This window comes from Pararge aegeria, chromosome 5 (assembly GCF_905163445.1).
Source record: "Pararge aegeria chromosome 5, ilParAegt1.1, whole genome shotgun sequence".
In the NCBI taxonomy this organism is placed as follows: Eukaryota; Metazoa; Arthropoda; class Insecta; order Lepidoptera; family Nymphalidae; genus Pararge; species Pararge aegeria.
In genome coordinates this window covers 15810828-15825348 of record NC_053184.1, presented here as the reverse complement: position 1 = coordinate 15825348, position 14521 = coordinate 15810828, and the positions used below count along the sequence as shown (strand labels likewise).

Sequence of the window (14521 nt, the reverse complement as noted above, 5' to 3'; positions counted from 1 at the left end):
ATACTATCCAAAGAAATGACAAAGTGTCACATACACAACTGGAGTAGATCTGTGAAAAAACGCGGAAGCAATATGAGCTAGACAGGAACTATAAACTAACTGTAGAAGGAAACAAAACTGACACCGCTGCAATACGTTTGTCCCTACACACGGACAACTGTTAAACATAGCGGCTACAGCTATGTTTAACAGGAAGGTAACAGGTTTCAACATCAACATATGACAGCCAGGCAGTACTGAAAGCTCTTGCAAAATACACGACTTCAACAAAAATCTTACTAGACTATCACAATGCCTTACAAACCCTAACAAAATTACACAAAGTAACCCTGAGATGGATGAACGGAAACATGGGAAATGACGCAGCCGACGAACTAGCGCGGCTGGCCAAGTCAGGTATGACCAGAACCGATCCTACCTGATTTCAGTGAATAAAAAAACATGGCTACATAAAAAACTGTAGATGAAACACCGACACACGTAATGCTGTGATGAGTAGCAGAGCAACGTGCCAGATTGGCTTCCCAGCATCACTCCCTGAAGCACTTGGCGACCTGGGCCGCCTTATAAGCTTCTGGAGTTACGCAGCGGGGAGCTGTACCAGTGGCACTATGTAAAACGGAAGGTTCCGGCTGACCAAGTACGGAGACAAGTCCAGGAAAAAGAAGAAGAAGAACCTCAGATGAAGAAGCTATAAATAATATTTAAGTGAAATAATATTTATTTATAATTTATGTTATATACAACTAAAACTTCTTTTAGCGCACCGCACATAGATTTTTCCATACGTAGTAAGTTAGGCTGAACCGTCACGCTCTGAGGTGAAAGGCTCCATCGAGTGAACTCGGAACCGCCGAGTGTACCGAGTGTCGCTGACGGCGGCGCGGCGCTCTGTTTAGTATATTCAATATTCATACCTAATACCCAAAAATTAAAAAATCGGTCTCTGGTAATTAAATAGTTATTATTGGTACGTAATAAATAAATATTTTATCTATTATTTGGTTTACATTGTGAGGTTAGCATGTGTAGTTTATCGTGCGTTTATCGTGCTAATATTTTATATTGAAAAATACTATAAGCATTAAAGATTTTTAAAATACAGTTGTTGTTTTCACTTCTGTCGTGCGAAGGTCAATGAAACCAAAACATATCGAGATGAAAAGTAGTTTCTATTTTATTTTCGTTTAAATACTCACATTTTACATTAAAAATTTTCTTCAAATTTGCTTTCTTATTTATATTCGTACTAGCTGTTGCCCGCGACTTCGTCTGCGTTTTTTTTAAAGTATTCAGTATCGCTAAGCCTTAAATGAGTATAGTAGTATATAGATATATATATATATATATATATATATACATATAACATGTGACTGTCAATTAATTAAAGACAAATAATTTGCAATAAAATAAAATTGCGACTATAATTAAAGATCTAAGCTATCCTATCTCTTAAGTTGGACCAGACTGCTGACGGTGTGCCAATTTAATTTAAAATCGGTTAAGTAGTTTAGGAGTCCATCGCGGACAAACATCGTGACAGGAGATTTATATATATTAAGATTTACCATACAAATAAAAAAGAAAAACAATTTATTCAACAAAGAAGTACTCACATAAAAAGCTAAACTTACAAAAAAAATAAAAGAATGTAAAATGCCAAATTCTCCTGCCGCTGTACCGACGCTATGAAATTGATCACACTATACCTGCGCGCGAGGTCATGTGTGTATAAGCACGCATTACTGACAGCGTTCTTTCCACGATTACTTAATTTTTGTCCTAATAAAGTTGGGAAAGAATTAAAAGGTGAGTAATAGAAGTATTTGAAACGAAATATTCACAAAAGTAAACTGTCTTGCCAAGTTCAACCATTATTTTCTTTATTTATGGGACACGCTGTATTTTAAAAGCCTGTGTGCCGAGTGCGAGATTTTTCATCTATTCGATCGCGTTATGGAGGGTAGAGGTAGATCGCGTATAAGTTAACTACGATTTGTATGGCACCGAAATAGCGCCATCTCTGGTCCCTAGATAGCGCTATTTTGACCCTGTGCGTTAGAGGGCCAATCCCGTAATTTGGTATTGGAAAACCAAGTGAAGTTATCTATTTCTTCCAAAGTATGTTTAGGTACTAGAGAAAAGACAAGGACACGATATAAAAAAAATCACCAGTACTATAATAGGTCCTTTATAGGTCTGTCCTGTATAGGCTGTATCTATGGAGGTCTACCCTCCATAGCTGTATCTAGTAGCTGTATCTAAGGAGAACATAGTCACAGATGTATTATACTGTCATCTGTCAATCATGTGGTTTCATTGTTGAATTTCATCTTATTTTTACTTGGCTTTATCGACTAGCGGGGAGGTTTAAAATTTGAAATATATATAGTCAGTTGTGTAGGAGACCGGTACTCGAGACTTTTGGATGAATGAGTGTAAATTACGGCTGTTGGCAGATTAACATTATGTCCAGAATATGCGTTTTTCTATCACTTACACTAGCCGTGTTTGTTAGCAGCGAACACAATACTCCAATAGTGATATCAACATGGAATTTCGTCAATTCTACTATTACCGGTAAGAACGACTATTATAGTTATTAATATACAGCTGTATGACACGTTTGAATTTTTTACCTATATGTATAATACGTGTATTCAAATATGGTACTAATTGTTTATACAGTTTGCTAGCTAAATTGATCGCAGTTCGCACAACTATGGTACTTTTGAAAAACTAATATGTAGGTTGTATTATTAGTATGTTTTTTTTCGTAAATTTAGTAGTACTTACTAATTACCTTATTTGTTATATTTATTTCCATGAACTACAAAAATTTAAGCAACAGACTCAAAAAAGTATCTGAATCTAAGAAATTATGATGTACCAATATAGTATACTGTAGGTTGTAAAATATGCACAGAGACCTAGAAATTTTAGTTACCTGCCTCAGTATTAGCTGGCAGCCACTAACAAAGTGTGCTAACTATTTGAGCAAAAAAATTATACATGTATGAACCCTGAAAACACAACACTTCCTTTTTTGGGCAGCCCTACCTACCCAATAAAATTGAGTAGATACAGTGATAGCCAATGAGATAGGGAATGTAATGCTTAGCCAAGCAGCATTCAATTAAAGAAAAAAGAGTTAATAAATATACTTATAAATTAAATATAATAATATAGAGTGAGTGAATTAAGCCAACATTTCACCACGTGAGCGACTATGATACATAGAGTTTCCAAAAAAGTTTAGTCTTGTCCCCATGCTGTAACTAATATTTAAAGTTAGGGTAGTTTAGGTTTCTATGAGATTCATATTACCCTGATGAGACAATAGTCAAAGTCAAAAATATCTTTATTCAAGTAGGCCCATAGGTGGCACTTTTCATGCATACATGAGAATTACACGGTAGTGAGACGATGGCGATAACCATATTCGTAAACTTAAAACTAAAGCTACAAGGGTTCCAAACACGTCCTGGTCTAAGAAGAAGCCCAAAACAAACTTAGCCGGGTGTTTTTTTTTGCTATCACCATCTCACATTGTCATTTAAAATCATTAGAAGAGCAACCTTAGTTGACCTGAGAAAGACTGAATTTATATTCCCTCATTTAAAAACTACCTATTGAATTTTCTTAATAATTTATAACAGCTTGGAATATTCTGAAGCAAGGAGGTTACTCCCTGGATGCTATTGAAAAAGGAACATCAATTTGCGAGGAGCAACAATGTGATGGAACTGTGGGTTATGGAGGAAGTCCCGATGAAGAAAGTGAAACTACACTTGATGCCCTTGTAATGGATGGGTAATAATTTTCTTGTAAATAATAAATTTTTGTAATGTTTAAGTGTTATTTATTGTTCACAAAAGTCAAATTTATTATTTCTACTTTTGAAGTTACGTAGCCAGTTTAAAAAACAAGGTTAAAGCCAATTTAGTGGAACCATTTTGATAGCTTGTCTTGTCTACAGTAAACCAAATCAAGTGAAACTGAGCAGCAGTTAGAAGAAGAAAACAACAAAATGTTGAATATACTCAATATTCAACATTTTGTTGTTTTCTTATTTAACTTCTCTATTTAAAACATTAGATAGAAGTAGGCGTTACTTTGAAAATCCATTATAAGCAAAGAAAATTTTGTTATGCTCTACAAGAAGCAGGAGAATCTGTATGGAGTTATTTATAATTTTATACCCCCACACCAAACAGATATATGGCAATGTACTGTCTACGTATGTTTTGCTCCAACACCTGAGCATCTTCAGGAGATGTTCACTTTACAATGAATAATTGTTATATAATTATAAAATATTATAATAACAATTACAATTATAATTATGTACAATTATATAAAATGAGGAAATAATAAAATATAATTTCTCCATTTTGTGTAAGGGGCCAAAGTTTCCGCGGGCTTCTTAGATCCTTTTCCAAGAAACTTACTATTCTTTGCAGGAGAACAATGAATGTTGGTGCAGTTGCAGCTCTTAGACGAGTGAAACATGCTGCTTCAGTTGCAAGGCATGTTTTAGAGCACACAAGGCATTCCATTCTAGTTGGAGAGTTAGCAACACAATTTGCTGTGCAAATGGGTTTCCATGAAGAAACCTTGACAACATCAAATTCTAAAAGGATGTGGCTTAAGTGGTTCTATAGGGATCATTGTCAACCAAACTATTGGATGGTTTGTAGTGAACCATTTATTTGATAACTTTGATGTTTGATTGTGAATAGCGTGCATGATTTTATGTTTCAAAATAATTTAATGTTCTGTGTTAAAATATCCTTGACACAATTGAAATAATATCTTAAGTACCATGCAAAGTGAATACTTGAACATATGAAATTATTCAAGAAGTACTTATCTTATCACAGGGTGTCACACCTGATCCAAGCAGATTTTGTGGGCCTTATAGCAAGATAGATAATTTGGTTCACAAAAATTACGACTGGCCGCCCATGATAAAGTTTGATAGATTTAATCATGACACAATTGGAATGATTGCTATTGACAAGAAGGGTGATATTGCGGCTGGGACTTCAACTAATGGTGCAAAGTTTAAAATACCTGGGTAAGTATTTATTTGTTACATCTGCCATGATATTAGCATAGTCTTTATATGCAACATAGCTTAGTTAACGCTATGTTGCATTTTTCTCCAACATTCTGCATTGCTAACAAACATACATTATTATCAAACTTTTGTTTAGTATTTCCAAGTTCATCAACATCAATAGCCTATAAAAGTCCACTGCTCGGATAAAGGCCTCTGCCAAAGAGAGGTTTTGTTCAAAATCACAAACTATGTAGATGGAATGGTGATCACAGTAGATGGTAGTAGTAGAACTGCTGCTACCAGTTCTCTGTACAACACCAGCAACAGGAGGAGGCTGTGGTGTGGTGAAAACACTTCTGTTGTATTCTTTTATCTGCTGTCACTGTGCAGACCTGCTCGTGTACATAATACTCAAATCTCAATATACATAGTCATCATGACATTAACTGCTCCTAGCGCAAAGTAAAGGGTTAAGGCTGTAGTCCACCACGCTGGCCCAGTGTGGATTGGTGGACTCCACATGCCTTTGAGAAAATAATTGAGAACTCTCAGGCGTGCAGGTTTCCTCACGATATTTTCCTTCGACGCTGAAGCATATGGTATTTTAGAAAAGTTAAAGGTGCTGCTGGGAATCTCGGCCCTCTGAGAGTGAAGCCAAAGTAATAACTACTAGGCCATCACCGCTCACTTTATAAACTGGTTGAATTGTCATCATCTGAAGCAAATGAATGTCCTTCTACCCTACCTGACCTGTCTGTACTACGGACACAGGCCTCCACTCTCATGGGCGAGACGGATTTAGCGCAAAGAGTATTATCTTTGCCAACTATGCTAAACCATAGTTATTTAATAGTAGCCCATTTGCCATTCAAAAGCCAGAGTGGCGATGCTATTTTATTTTTTACAAATAAGTTTAGCTTGTGTTATCGGTACTGAGATGACAGATGAAGATTTTTATGAATAATATACATAAATACTTATAATATACAGATAAACACCCAGACACTGAAAAACCAATCATTTTCCAGTTGTGAGAATCGAACACACGGCCTTGGACTAAAAAAGCAGGGTCGCTGCCCATTGCGCTAATAGGCCGTCAAATATATATATATAACAAAATATAGTAACAATACAAAAAGGTGGCTTTTTCACTTAATGTTATCATTACATTTTTTTTAGGAGAGTTGGAGATTCACCCATCCCAGGATCAGGTGCCTACGCCGACAATAGTGTAGGTGGTGCAACTGCCACAGGTGACGGCGATGTAATGCTCAGATTTCTACCGAGGTGAATATAATTAATGATTTCTCTATTTCTTAATGGAAAATATTGGAAGTTTTGAATGTCTATCCCATCTAGATATTAATTGATATACTTGACTATATTGGTACCTCTGTATTGAATTAACTACTGATATGTAAAGTTTACTGTTTAATTATTGTTTGGGTTTCTTAATGTTGGGTGGCTGTGTTCTTACCTCCGTGGGTAATAACAACTCACAGATGATAAAAACTGATGCGTATTATTACAATTTGCTATTGCTACAATTTTGGTTAGAACTAGGATTTGATAAACATTGCAGTGTAATGGTTGTCTTGTATCTTAATGAGTTGTGTAGGTACGTAGACTGGCCCCGCACACTCATCCCGCGCGGCGCGTATTCCTTTGTGTATTCAAGCCAAAGTATCAGTTTTTTGCTGTTCTGCGTTCTAATGATTGACACGATAATAATGCCTATTCCAAATAGCGATAATGTTTATTAATGTCTTTCTTGGCTAATCTGTGCCGGCCGTCTATGTATATTGTCGGCAGGGGCAATGAGAATATTTAATTTCGGCCTTTGCCCGTGGCTAGTTACCGACCGACAAAGACGTGCCGCTATGCGATTTAGTGTTCTGATGCGATGTCGCGTAGAAACCAATTAGGGGTATGACTACCATTCTCCCTAAAAGGTTAGACCGCTACCATCTTAGACTGCATCATCACTTACCACCAGGTGAGATTGTAGTCAAGGGCTAACCTGTAGTGGAACATTAAAAAAATAACTGGAGTGCCAAGAGTGACATATTTTACATACGTTTTTTTATGCTAATAAAATTGACGGACCAAGGAAAATTAAAAAATCATTCATTTCAAGTGGCTGAACGTAACTTTTAGCAGAAAAAAAAAATTGCATTAATTAATTGTGATAAAATTTATGGCGAAAAGTAACAATTGTCGAACCTCCCTCGCAGTGGTAAATGAACCCCGGCAAGGAAAAATCGGATATTTATAAATTTCTGAATTATCCAAGTCTGGTTATGTATCCCTTCTTCTCTTTTTTCATTTTTTATTATTTTTATTTGAGGATAATTTTTTTTTATTTGTCTTTAGTTACAAATATTGTTTTTTATATGTTATATGTATATATTTAAGTAATGAAATATTTATTTTATGGGTATATGTATATATGCACCACCTAACTGTTTTCTATACCTGTTTTTATCTTCACCATTGTTTGCCTGGAAGAAATCGCTATGAAGCGATAAGGTCGCCAAATTGTATTCGTTGTTTTGTTATACTTTTCTTTTTTTTTTCTATGTACTTTTTGTGGTGTGCAATAAAAGTATATTCATTCATTCAAATTTTTAGTTTCCTAGCTGTTGAAGAAATGCGGCGCGGTGCTTCGCCCGCAGAAGCTGCTAGAACAGCTATTAACCGAATAGCTACGCACTTCCCAGACTTCATGGGCGCTGTAATCGCCCTCAATATGGATGGTGAATACGGCGCGGCCTGTCACGGCATGGAAGATGAACCATTCCCCTTCGTAGTTCAAGACGTAACAATGCAGAAATATAAAATAGAAACGGTCAACTGTTCATGGCCTTTGAACTGATTTTTTATTCATCTGTAGCCAAATCTATAAGCTGGCAAATCTAAAAAAAAAATACCTGCTATCCTTTTCACAAGACTCTCGATGGATAAGGATAGCATTATTTTTAAGAACTCTCAGTTTAGTAATCATTTATGCATAACTGTTAATGGTATGAGAATGAACTATTGAATGAATGATTATTATAACACCAACTAAGCAACACGTCTACGTCCGTAGAGAAATACGATGCTGCGTAGAAACCGATTATGGGTGTGGGTTCAATATATCTACCATACTCTTAACAGGTGAGCCCACTACCATCTTTGAGTGCATCATCTTACCACTGGCTGGGATTGCAATCATGGGCTAACTTGTGCTGGACTGAAGTAAAATATCGCAAGTTTACTGACGACTTATTATTGTGAGAATTATTTATTTAAGTAGGTACTCACCTGAGATGAGGACTTAATCATAATAAAAATATATATGTAATTAATTAACTTTTTTCTAATATTTATTCTATCTTCTAAGTACACAGACAATTTTCTAATTACATTTTAATTAAAGGTATATTTAAAAAAAATCATAAAGTCAATGAGGTAAAATGAATAAAAAAAAAATGGATTAAAAAGAGATTTTCTTGAATTTCATTAATGGAAAGATTGTTTGCTTAAATGACAAGTAAGAAAAAAATAATTATTTAAACGTTTTGCAGCAGCTATTGCTGTTGCAGCTAATGAAGTGCATTCTTGTTTTAAATAGTAATATTATGTACTTACTTACCTAGTTGTACTAGGTGCAACGTTAAATAATTAGCGTAATCGTCAGACGTCCTGCCCAGAAAAGCGGTGCAACATGAAATAAAATTTTTAAATCAAATTTTGATAAATGCCGGTATGTAGCCACCAGCCAGCGCCACCTACCGATTCCAAAATGTTTACAGGCATTGAGATCACAAGAAAAAAAAATGTATAAAAAATTTAAAAGGGACACTGTATGAAAATATTACTTGAATTAAATTGAGAATAGGACTATTCTCAATTTAAATTGGTTAAGCTATTTCGGAAGAATTTTACAACGACGAAGGCACGAGATTTTTATATAAATAGATAAATACCTCATTAAGAATACGCTTAAAGAAGCCAGGAGTAATTTAAAAAAAAATACCAATTAATGAATTAAGAACGTACAGAATTCAGCCATTATTGCATGCAATGCATTTTGTCCAAAAACAGTGAAAACGCCCCGTGCACGTCTCGCTTTACAACCGCGGAATGTTGCTAGATCATAAACTTTTCCCATTTTATGGTGAACGCTTAGAGTATTAGAGGTAAAACTAATTACTGTCAACTGCTAAATGGTATGAAATGACAACCTTTGTTAAATAAACCAGACCAAAGTAGAGTGTTTTTTGATGGAGCAATATTAGTCGTGTACACTGTTTCTGTGCAACGCGCTACTTTATTTTTTGAGCGTGTTTGACAAAAAATACAACGTCACTGTTTGGTGCCAGTCACCAACAGTTTGACCCGGTACATGGCGCTATGAATTTTAGGATTTTTCAGGGCAGGAGAATATCTGCCGGGGATGCTAATAAAATGTAAAATCTACTATTTATCGCTAATTGTGCTTAATAGTCGTAACGTGATTTACCATAGTTACCATTTGGCTTTCTATTACGTTTTTACGGCCGTAGGTACCTTCAGTTGTGTTTGTTTATGAAAATTCGGATTTGTTATTTATTTTTTAAGTTCTTTATGATAAAATATGTAGTACAATATAATTAATAAAAATTATATCAACTTAAACTAAGTGTCATTTTTATATCCTAACTAAATTAATTTTTATCCCATAAGAAACATAATAGTAAGGGACCTCTAACTTTGTTATGAGTGTTCGCGTAAAAATGCAAGGAAGAATTCTTCACATATGACATAATAAAGCAGGAAGAAAAAATCCTTCGCCTAGTTATATTAAAATTAAAGGGATGGCAGTGCATTTGTGCATGTATGAAGTGCACGCCACGGCAGCCGACTCTTGTTCATAAATTAATCTTATGGATTATCCTCACTCAGTGACAATAGTATAGATACAATATATTTCAACATCATTTAACCATGACCGAAGCATCCCTCAAGGCTATTTTACTATCTCAGTTGACCCCAAATTTTCCTAACCACTGTAGTTTTTCATATAATACGTTGCCAACTAAAGTTGATTTCATCACGGTTGAGTGCATTAATACAATGTATAATTACTTTGCACAGCACTGGTTAGCTAAATTTGGTGTCAAATGTGTGTTACTTATGGAGGGAATCAGCTTGCAGACGAGCAAAATAAGAAAATATAAAAGCACAAATTACACCAGCAATTTTCGAGCCTAAGACTACTACTATCGGTAGACTATTAATATAGGTACACAAAACATTAAGTGATTTATTAAAGTATCCTTTGATATATTATTTAATTGTACAAAAATGTATAATAATATGATAATAATATTTAATTGTACAAAAATGTATACTTACAGTTTTTGTACAACAACTTGACGGACTGCAAGTTGGGCCGATTTAGTTGGTTGTTAGTTTTTCATTCTGTGGTTTCGAATGAGTTTTGAGCAAGTATCAATCTATCATTCATTCATTAATCGATTTTAGCATCATCCGGCGACTTCCAACTTCGGCCATTTTAAAATAGACCGTCTCTCTTAGCTCACGGTTCAACGTAAGTGCAATCTTTAAATTATTTAGTACAAACTTTATTTAAAATTAAATAGCTAATTTTAATTTAGATTGTCTTCTATCTTGCAAACATTTATTAGTATCTAGTAAAGTAATCAGTATTTAGTGTCGTTATATGCAGGTTCATAATATGTTTTATACTAACCTTATCAACACGTGGTTCATACTTTTTGTCTAGAACTAGGGATTTTATGATGAGAATTAAAAACTATTTCATTCGTGGTATCTACTATAGTGTTTACACAGTGATGGCCTTAACGCGTCTGATTATTACCCATTCATTTGGTAATATTGTGTAATGGTGTTGTACAATATCTTACATTGTTAATTATTGTGTTACAGGATGGCGGACGCAGCTCCTGCCGGTGGACGTGGCGGTTTTCGCGGTGGCTTTGGTTCTCGTGGAGGTGACAGGGGCCGTGGGGGTCCACGTGGACGCGGCCGTGGTCGCGGACGTGGACGCGGTCGAGGAAAGGAAGACCAAAAGGAATGGGTGCCAGTGACCAAGCTAGGACGCCTCGTGCGCGAAGGAAAGATCGATAAACTCGAGAGCATTTACCTGTTCTCCCTGCCCATTAAAGAGTTCGAAATCATTGACTTTTTCCTTGGAGCTTCATTGAATGATGAAGTATTGAAAATTATGCCAGTTCAGAAACAAACCAGGGCCGGTCAGCGCACACGTTTCAAGGCATTTGTGGCTATTGGTGACAATAACGGGCACATTGGTCTCGGCGTCAAGTGCAGCAAAGAAGTGGCAACTGCCATCAGAGGCGCTATCATCTTGGCCAAACTGTCAGTACTTCCAGTCCGAAGAGGTTACTGGGGTAACAAGATCGGCAAACCACATACTGTTCCATGCAAGGTAATTTAGTAACAGTTAAGCTTTGTAATATAGTTTTATTTACGAGAATTTATGATGAGAATTTAACAATCATTTCATTCGTGGTATCCTCTTGAGGCTTGTCCAATGAAGCTCAGTTGCGTCTGATTTAAATTTTTACACTAATAGTGTGTCAGTGTTTTAATGCTTATGTTAATACAGTGATTATTTTTGTTCTCAGGTCACTGGAAAGTGTGGTTCAGTAACCGTACGTTTGATCCCAGCTCCCCGTGGTACTGGTATTGTGTCAGCTCCAGTTCCTAAGAAGCTGCTCCAGATGGCTGGAGTGCAGGATTGCTATACTTCAGCTCGTGGTTCTACTGGCACTCTTGGAAACTTTGCCAAGGCTACTTATGCGGCAATTGCTAAAACTTATGCCTATCTTACTCCAGACTTGTGGAGGGACATCCCGCTAACAAAGTCTCCATACTCGGAATTCAAAGTCTAAACATTGAATTAATATATGTTTGACCATAAAATAGTTTTTTTTTTAATAGATTAAGTTAACCTTTTAAATCCTAATGGCAATACACACAGTACAGATTCTATCAGTGCCATACATGGTATGCCTTAATAGGCAGATGATTTATTATGGGAAAAATCTACAACTTTTAAATCATAGGGTAGGCTTTTTAAAACTCTATAAAACTTCTTAATAATTCCTATCCTTAAGTTTCACAACTTGCTGTGAAGATTTTATATTGCCTTGCTTAGAGCATACCCTGTATGCATGCCACTGCTCTTTTTGTATCATAATAGGGTTCAGAAGATCTCTTTAGAAGATATTCTATGATAATTTTTTTTTCTTATTACCTATTTATTTAAAAATTGGGGAGGACAGTGCTACAATACAAATACTGAACAGTAATTTTGTAGAAGATATAATTAGTAAATGAAACGTAAGGAGGAATACTCAAATCACTTATGTACACCAAAATTAAACTATATAAGCAGATCTATAAAAACAATGTCATTTTCTACTACTGTTACCTACTTGGGGGATTGCAGAAATATTTATAATTTGCAATTCAAAATCACTTTCCTGTGTACCAAAAGCTGTTCTCAGCTGGGCAGCTTCATGAGAAATTTGAGCAAAATACATAGACCCATCACCCCCAAATTAGTAGGTAGGTAGTAGGTTGTCTGAAATTATTAGGTACGTACCTATCATAATAATATGTAAGTGACCATGCTCTGAGGTATCCCAAATTCCAATCCAGTAACCAAATTCAGGGCCTGATTAGTAGTCAGTATAATAATCACTAGACCCTTGAAAATTAATAATCCTGTAAGATATTTCATTAGAAATTTTGGGCATAAAATAAAGTAACTATTTTCTGTTAATTTATGTTTTATTAAACTCTTTTACCTCCTTTTCAAATGATTGTATTGTATGATCGCATACTTTCTGTAAATCTTTAAGGCCTCTTTTTAAAACTTCTAGTGCTGGTGTTTCCTGGGTTTGTATCCTAAAATGCATTTTATCCTCTGCTGGGTGAGGGACTGTGTAGCCACAAAACTGGACATCTTCACTGAAATCAATATAAGGGTTAGTTCAACTGCTTGGAACAGTGTTTCTCATAAGACATAGTAATCTTTATACCCATTGCAGTTCAACAATATCCAATGAGATTAGGTACCTAGTTCGAATTTCTGGATATCAGTGGTTCCTAACTACTTATAAATTCTGTTTAATTTCACTTAGAAACACATCTGCATTTATTCTGATTTTTTTCTTGTTATAAATTTTTTTTTGATCAAAATGCTAAATAGCCTTTCTCAGAATTTATAGATATTAAATGCAAAAAATTGCTAATATGCTTATTTAATATTGGTGAACCTATTTGCTAACTGCACGGGTGAGAGCATGTTAAATCAGTCTTGGTTATTCATCATTGAACAATTTTTTGATGGACAAAAAACAGATGGCCTACCTGATAGTTAGTAGAAAACCATTGCCTATAAACAGCAACACTTCATAGGGCATGATAGGAACACATTTTGATCCTGCGCAGTGCGCTGCCCTGTTTCCATCAACGTGAGGCATAGGTGTTAAGCTTTATGTGACTATAATTACACCCGGAACCATGCTTCGCAACAGCTGGGAAACAGGAATGCTGCTTAGCAGCAGAAATAAGTGTGGCAGTAGCTTTCACAAAAAAGCTCTTCTACTATTTATCTAACCTCTCTTATGAAAGTGAGAGGGCAGCACCTAGCAGAATTACGATAATGGTAGGTCACCCAACACTAGGGTAGATTTAAAGAATTTGAATATCCAAATAATTTAAATTGTACTTACTATCTATTTATTATACATTTTAAAGCATTTCCCAAAGTGTGACTTTCATTTTGGAAGACGTATGTTCGACAAGTCACTCCAGAATCCTCATCGCCTGGTAGCTGAAATGTACAATCAAATTTATAAAAAAACCGTTTGTTAAAGAATAAATTATTTAGAAAATATGATCAATTACCTCAGAAATCTTCATTTTTTATCTAATTCTGTCGCGGTAAATGTATTGTACTGAAAAATAACTGCTTCAAATTTGATAACTTTCCTGGGTTTAGCACCTATTGAGTTTTAAATTCTAATCGATTCGGATTTAGGATTTAGTTCAACGTGGTTAGTTGTTAAGTTTTATAATTTATAGCTTTCCAAGTGAGGTAAGTTTCATTGTTATGATCACAGGTTTTGATTTTTGATTTCATGCACTGACAGTTGACAACTGACAGTGATAGGTGGGCCACAGACTACTATTGAGATTTCCATTGAGAACTCGTACGGACAGTTCCAATTTAGGGACCAATTATTTAAGTAAGTTGTATAAAAAAGAGACCAACTTAGAAACACACAACTTGATTATAATTGTGAATCTTTGATGATTTCACTACCGCCACGTAACTAAAACCATCTTTTATTTATTATCAAGTTCCAATGTTATGTATGTATAAAAACAACAGATCCTTGTGTCTCCTTCGCC

The 14521-nt window shown here is 35.3% G+C and overlaps 3 protein-coding genes across 3 annotated transcripts; 2 read left to right on the top strand and 1 right to left on the bottom strand.

The window, feature by feature from the left end:
* The first annotated feature begins 2306 nt into the window (after positions 1–2306).
* Positions 2307–9167, top strand: LOC120623727 (N(4)-(Beta-N-acetylglucosaminyl)-L-asparaginase-like). The gene is made up of 6 exons (XM_039889919.1): positions 2307–2580; positions 3660–3813; positions 4464–4692; positions 4884–5080; positions 6245–6352; positions 7697–9167. Exons 1-6 carry the CDS (start codon positions 2433–2435, stop codon positions 7938–7940), a joined length of 1080 nt encoding a protein of 359 aa, XP_039745853.1. The 5' UTR covers positions 2307–2432; the 3' UTR covers positions 7941–9167.
* Positions 9168–10516: 1349 nt separating this feature from the next.
* On the top strand, positions 10517–12019 carry LOC120623830 (40S ribosomal protein S2). Its single transcript, XM_039890094.1, has 3 exons — positions 10517–10643; positions 11003–11522; positions 11722–12019. The coding sequence occupies exons 2-3, from the start codon at positions 11004–11006 to the stop codon at positions 11986–11988; spliced, it is 786 nt and encodes a 261-aa protein (XP_039746028.1). The 5' UTR covers positions 10517–10643; position 11003; the 3' UTR covers positions 11989–12019.
* Positions 12020–12873: 854 nt separating this feature from the next.
* On the bottom strand, positions 12874–14253 carry LOC120623831 (probable DNA-directed RNA polymerases I and III subunit RPAC2). The gene is made up of 4 exons (XM_039890095.1): positions 14099–14253; positions 14015–14064; positions 13840–13940; positions 12874–13072 (listed from the first exon to the last, which is right to left on the bottom strand). Exons 2-4 carry the CDS (start codon positions 14027–14029, stop codon positions 12886–12888), a joined length of 303 nt encoding a protein of 100 aa, XP_039746029.1. The 5' UTR covers positions 14030–14064; positions 14099–14253; the 3' UTR covers positions 12874–12885.
* Positions 14254–14521: the final 268 nt, after the last annotated feature.

Coding starts and splice junctions, on each gene's coding strand:
- LOC120623727 (XM_039889919.1), top strand. CDS start 2,433: ATGAGTGTAAATTACGGCTGTTGGCAGATTAACATTATGTCCAGAATA. Junction 4,693..4,883: donor GTCAACCAAACTATTGGATG/GTTTGTAGTGAA, acceptor ATCTTATCACAG/GGTGTCACACCTGATCCAAG. Junction 5,081..6,244: donor GCAAAGTTTAAAATACCTGG/GTAAGTATTTAT, acceptor CATTTTTTTTAG/GAGAGTTGGAGATTCACCCA.
- LOC120623830 (XM_039890094.1), top strand. CDS start 11,004: ATGGCGGACGCAGCTCCTGCCGGTGGACGTGGCGGTTTTCGCGGTGGC. Junction 11,523..11,721: donor CACATACTGTTCCATGCAAG/GTAATTTAGTAA, acceptor TTTTGTTCTCAG/GTCACTGGAAAGTGTGGTTC.
- LOC120623831 (XM_039890095.1), bottom strand. Junction 13,073..13,839: donor AAATGTATAATAAATAGATA/GTAAGTACAATT, acceptor TATTGATTTCAG/TGAAGATGTCCAGTTTTGTG.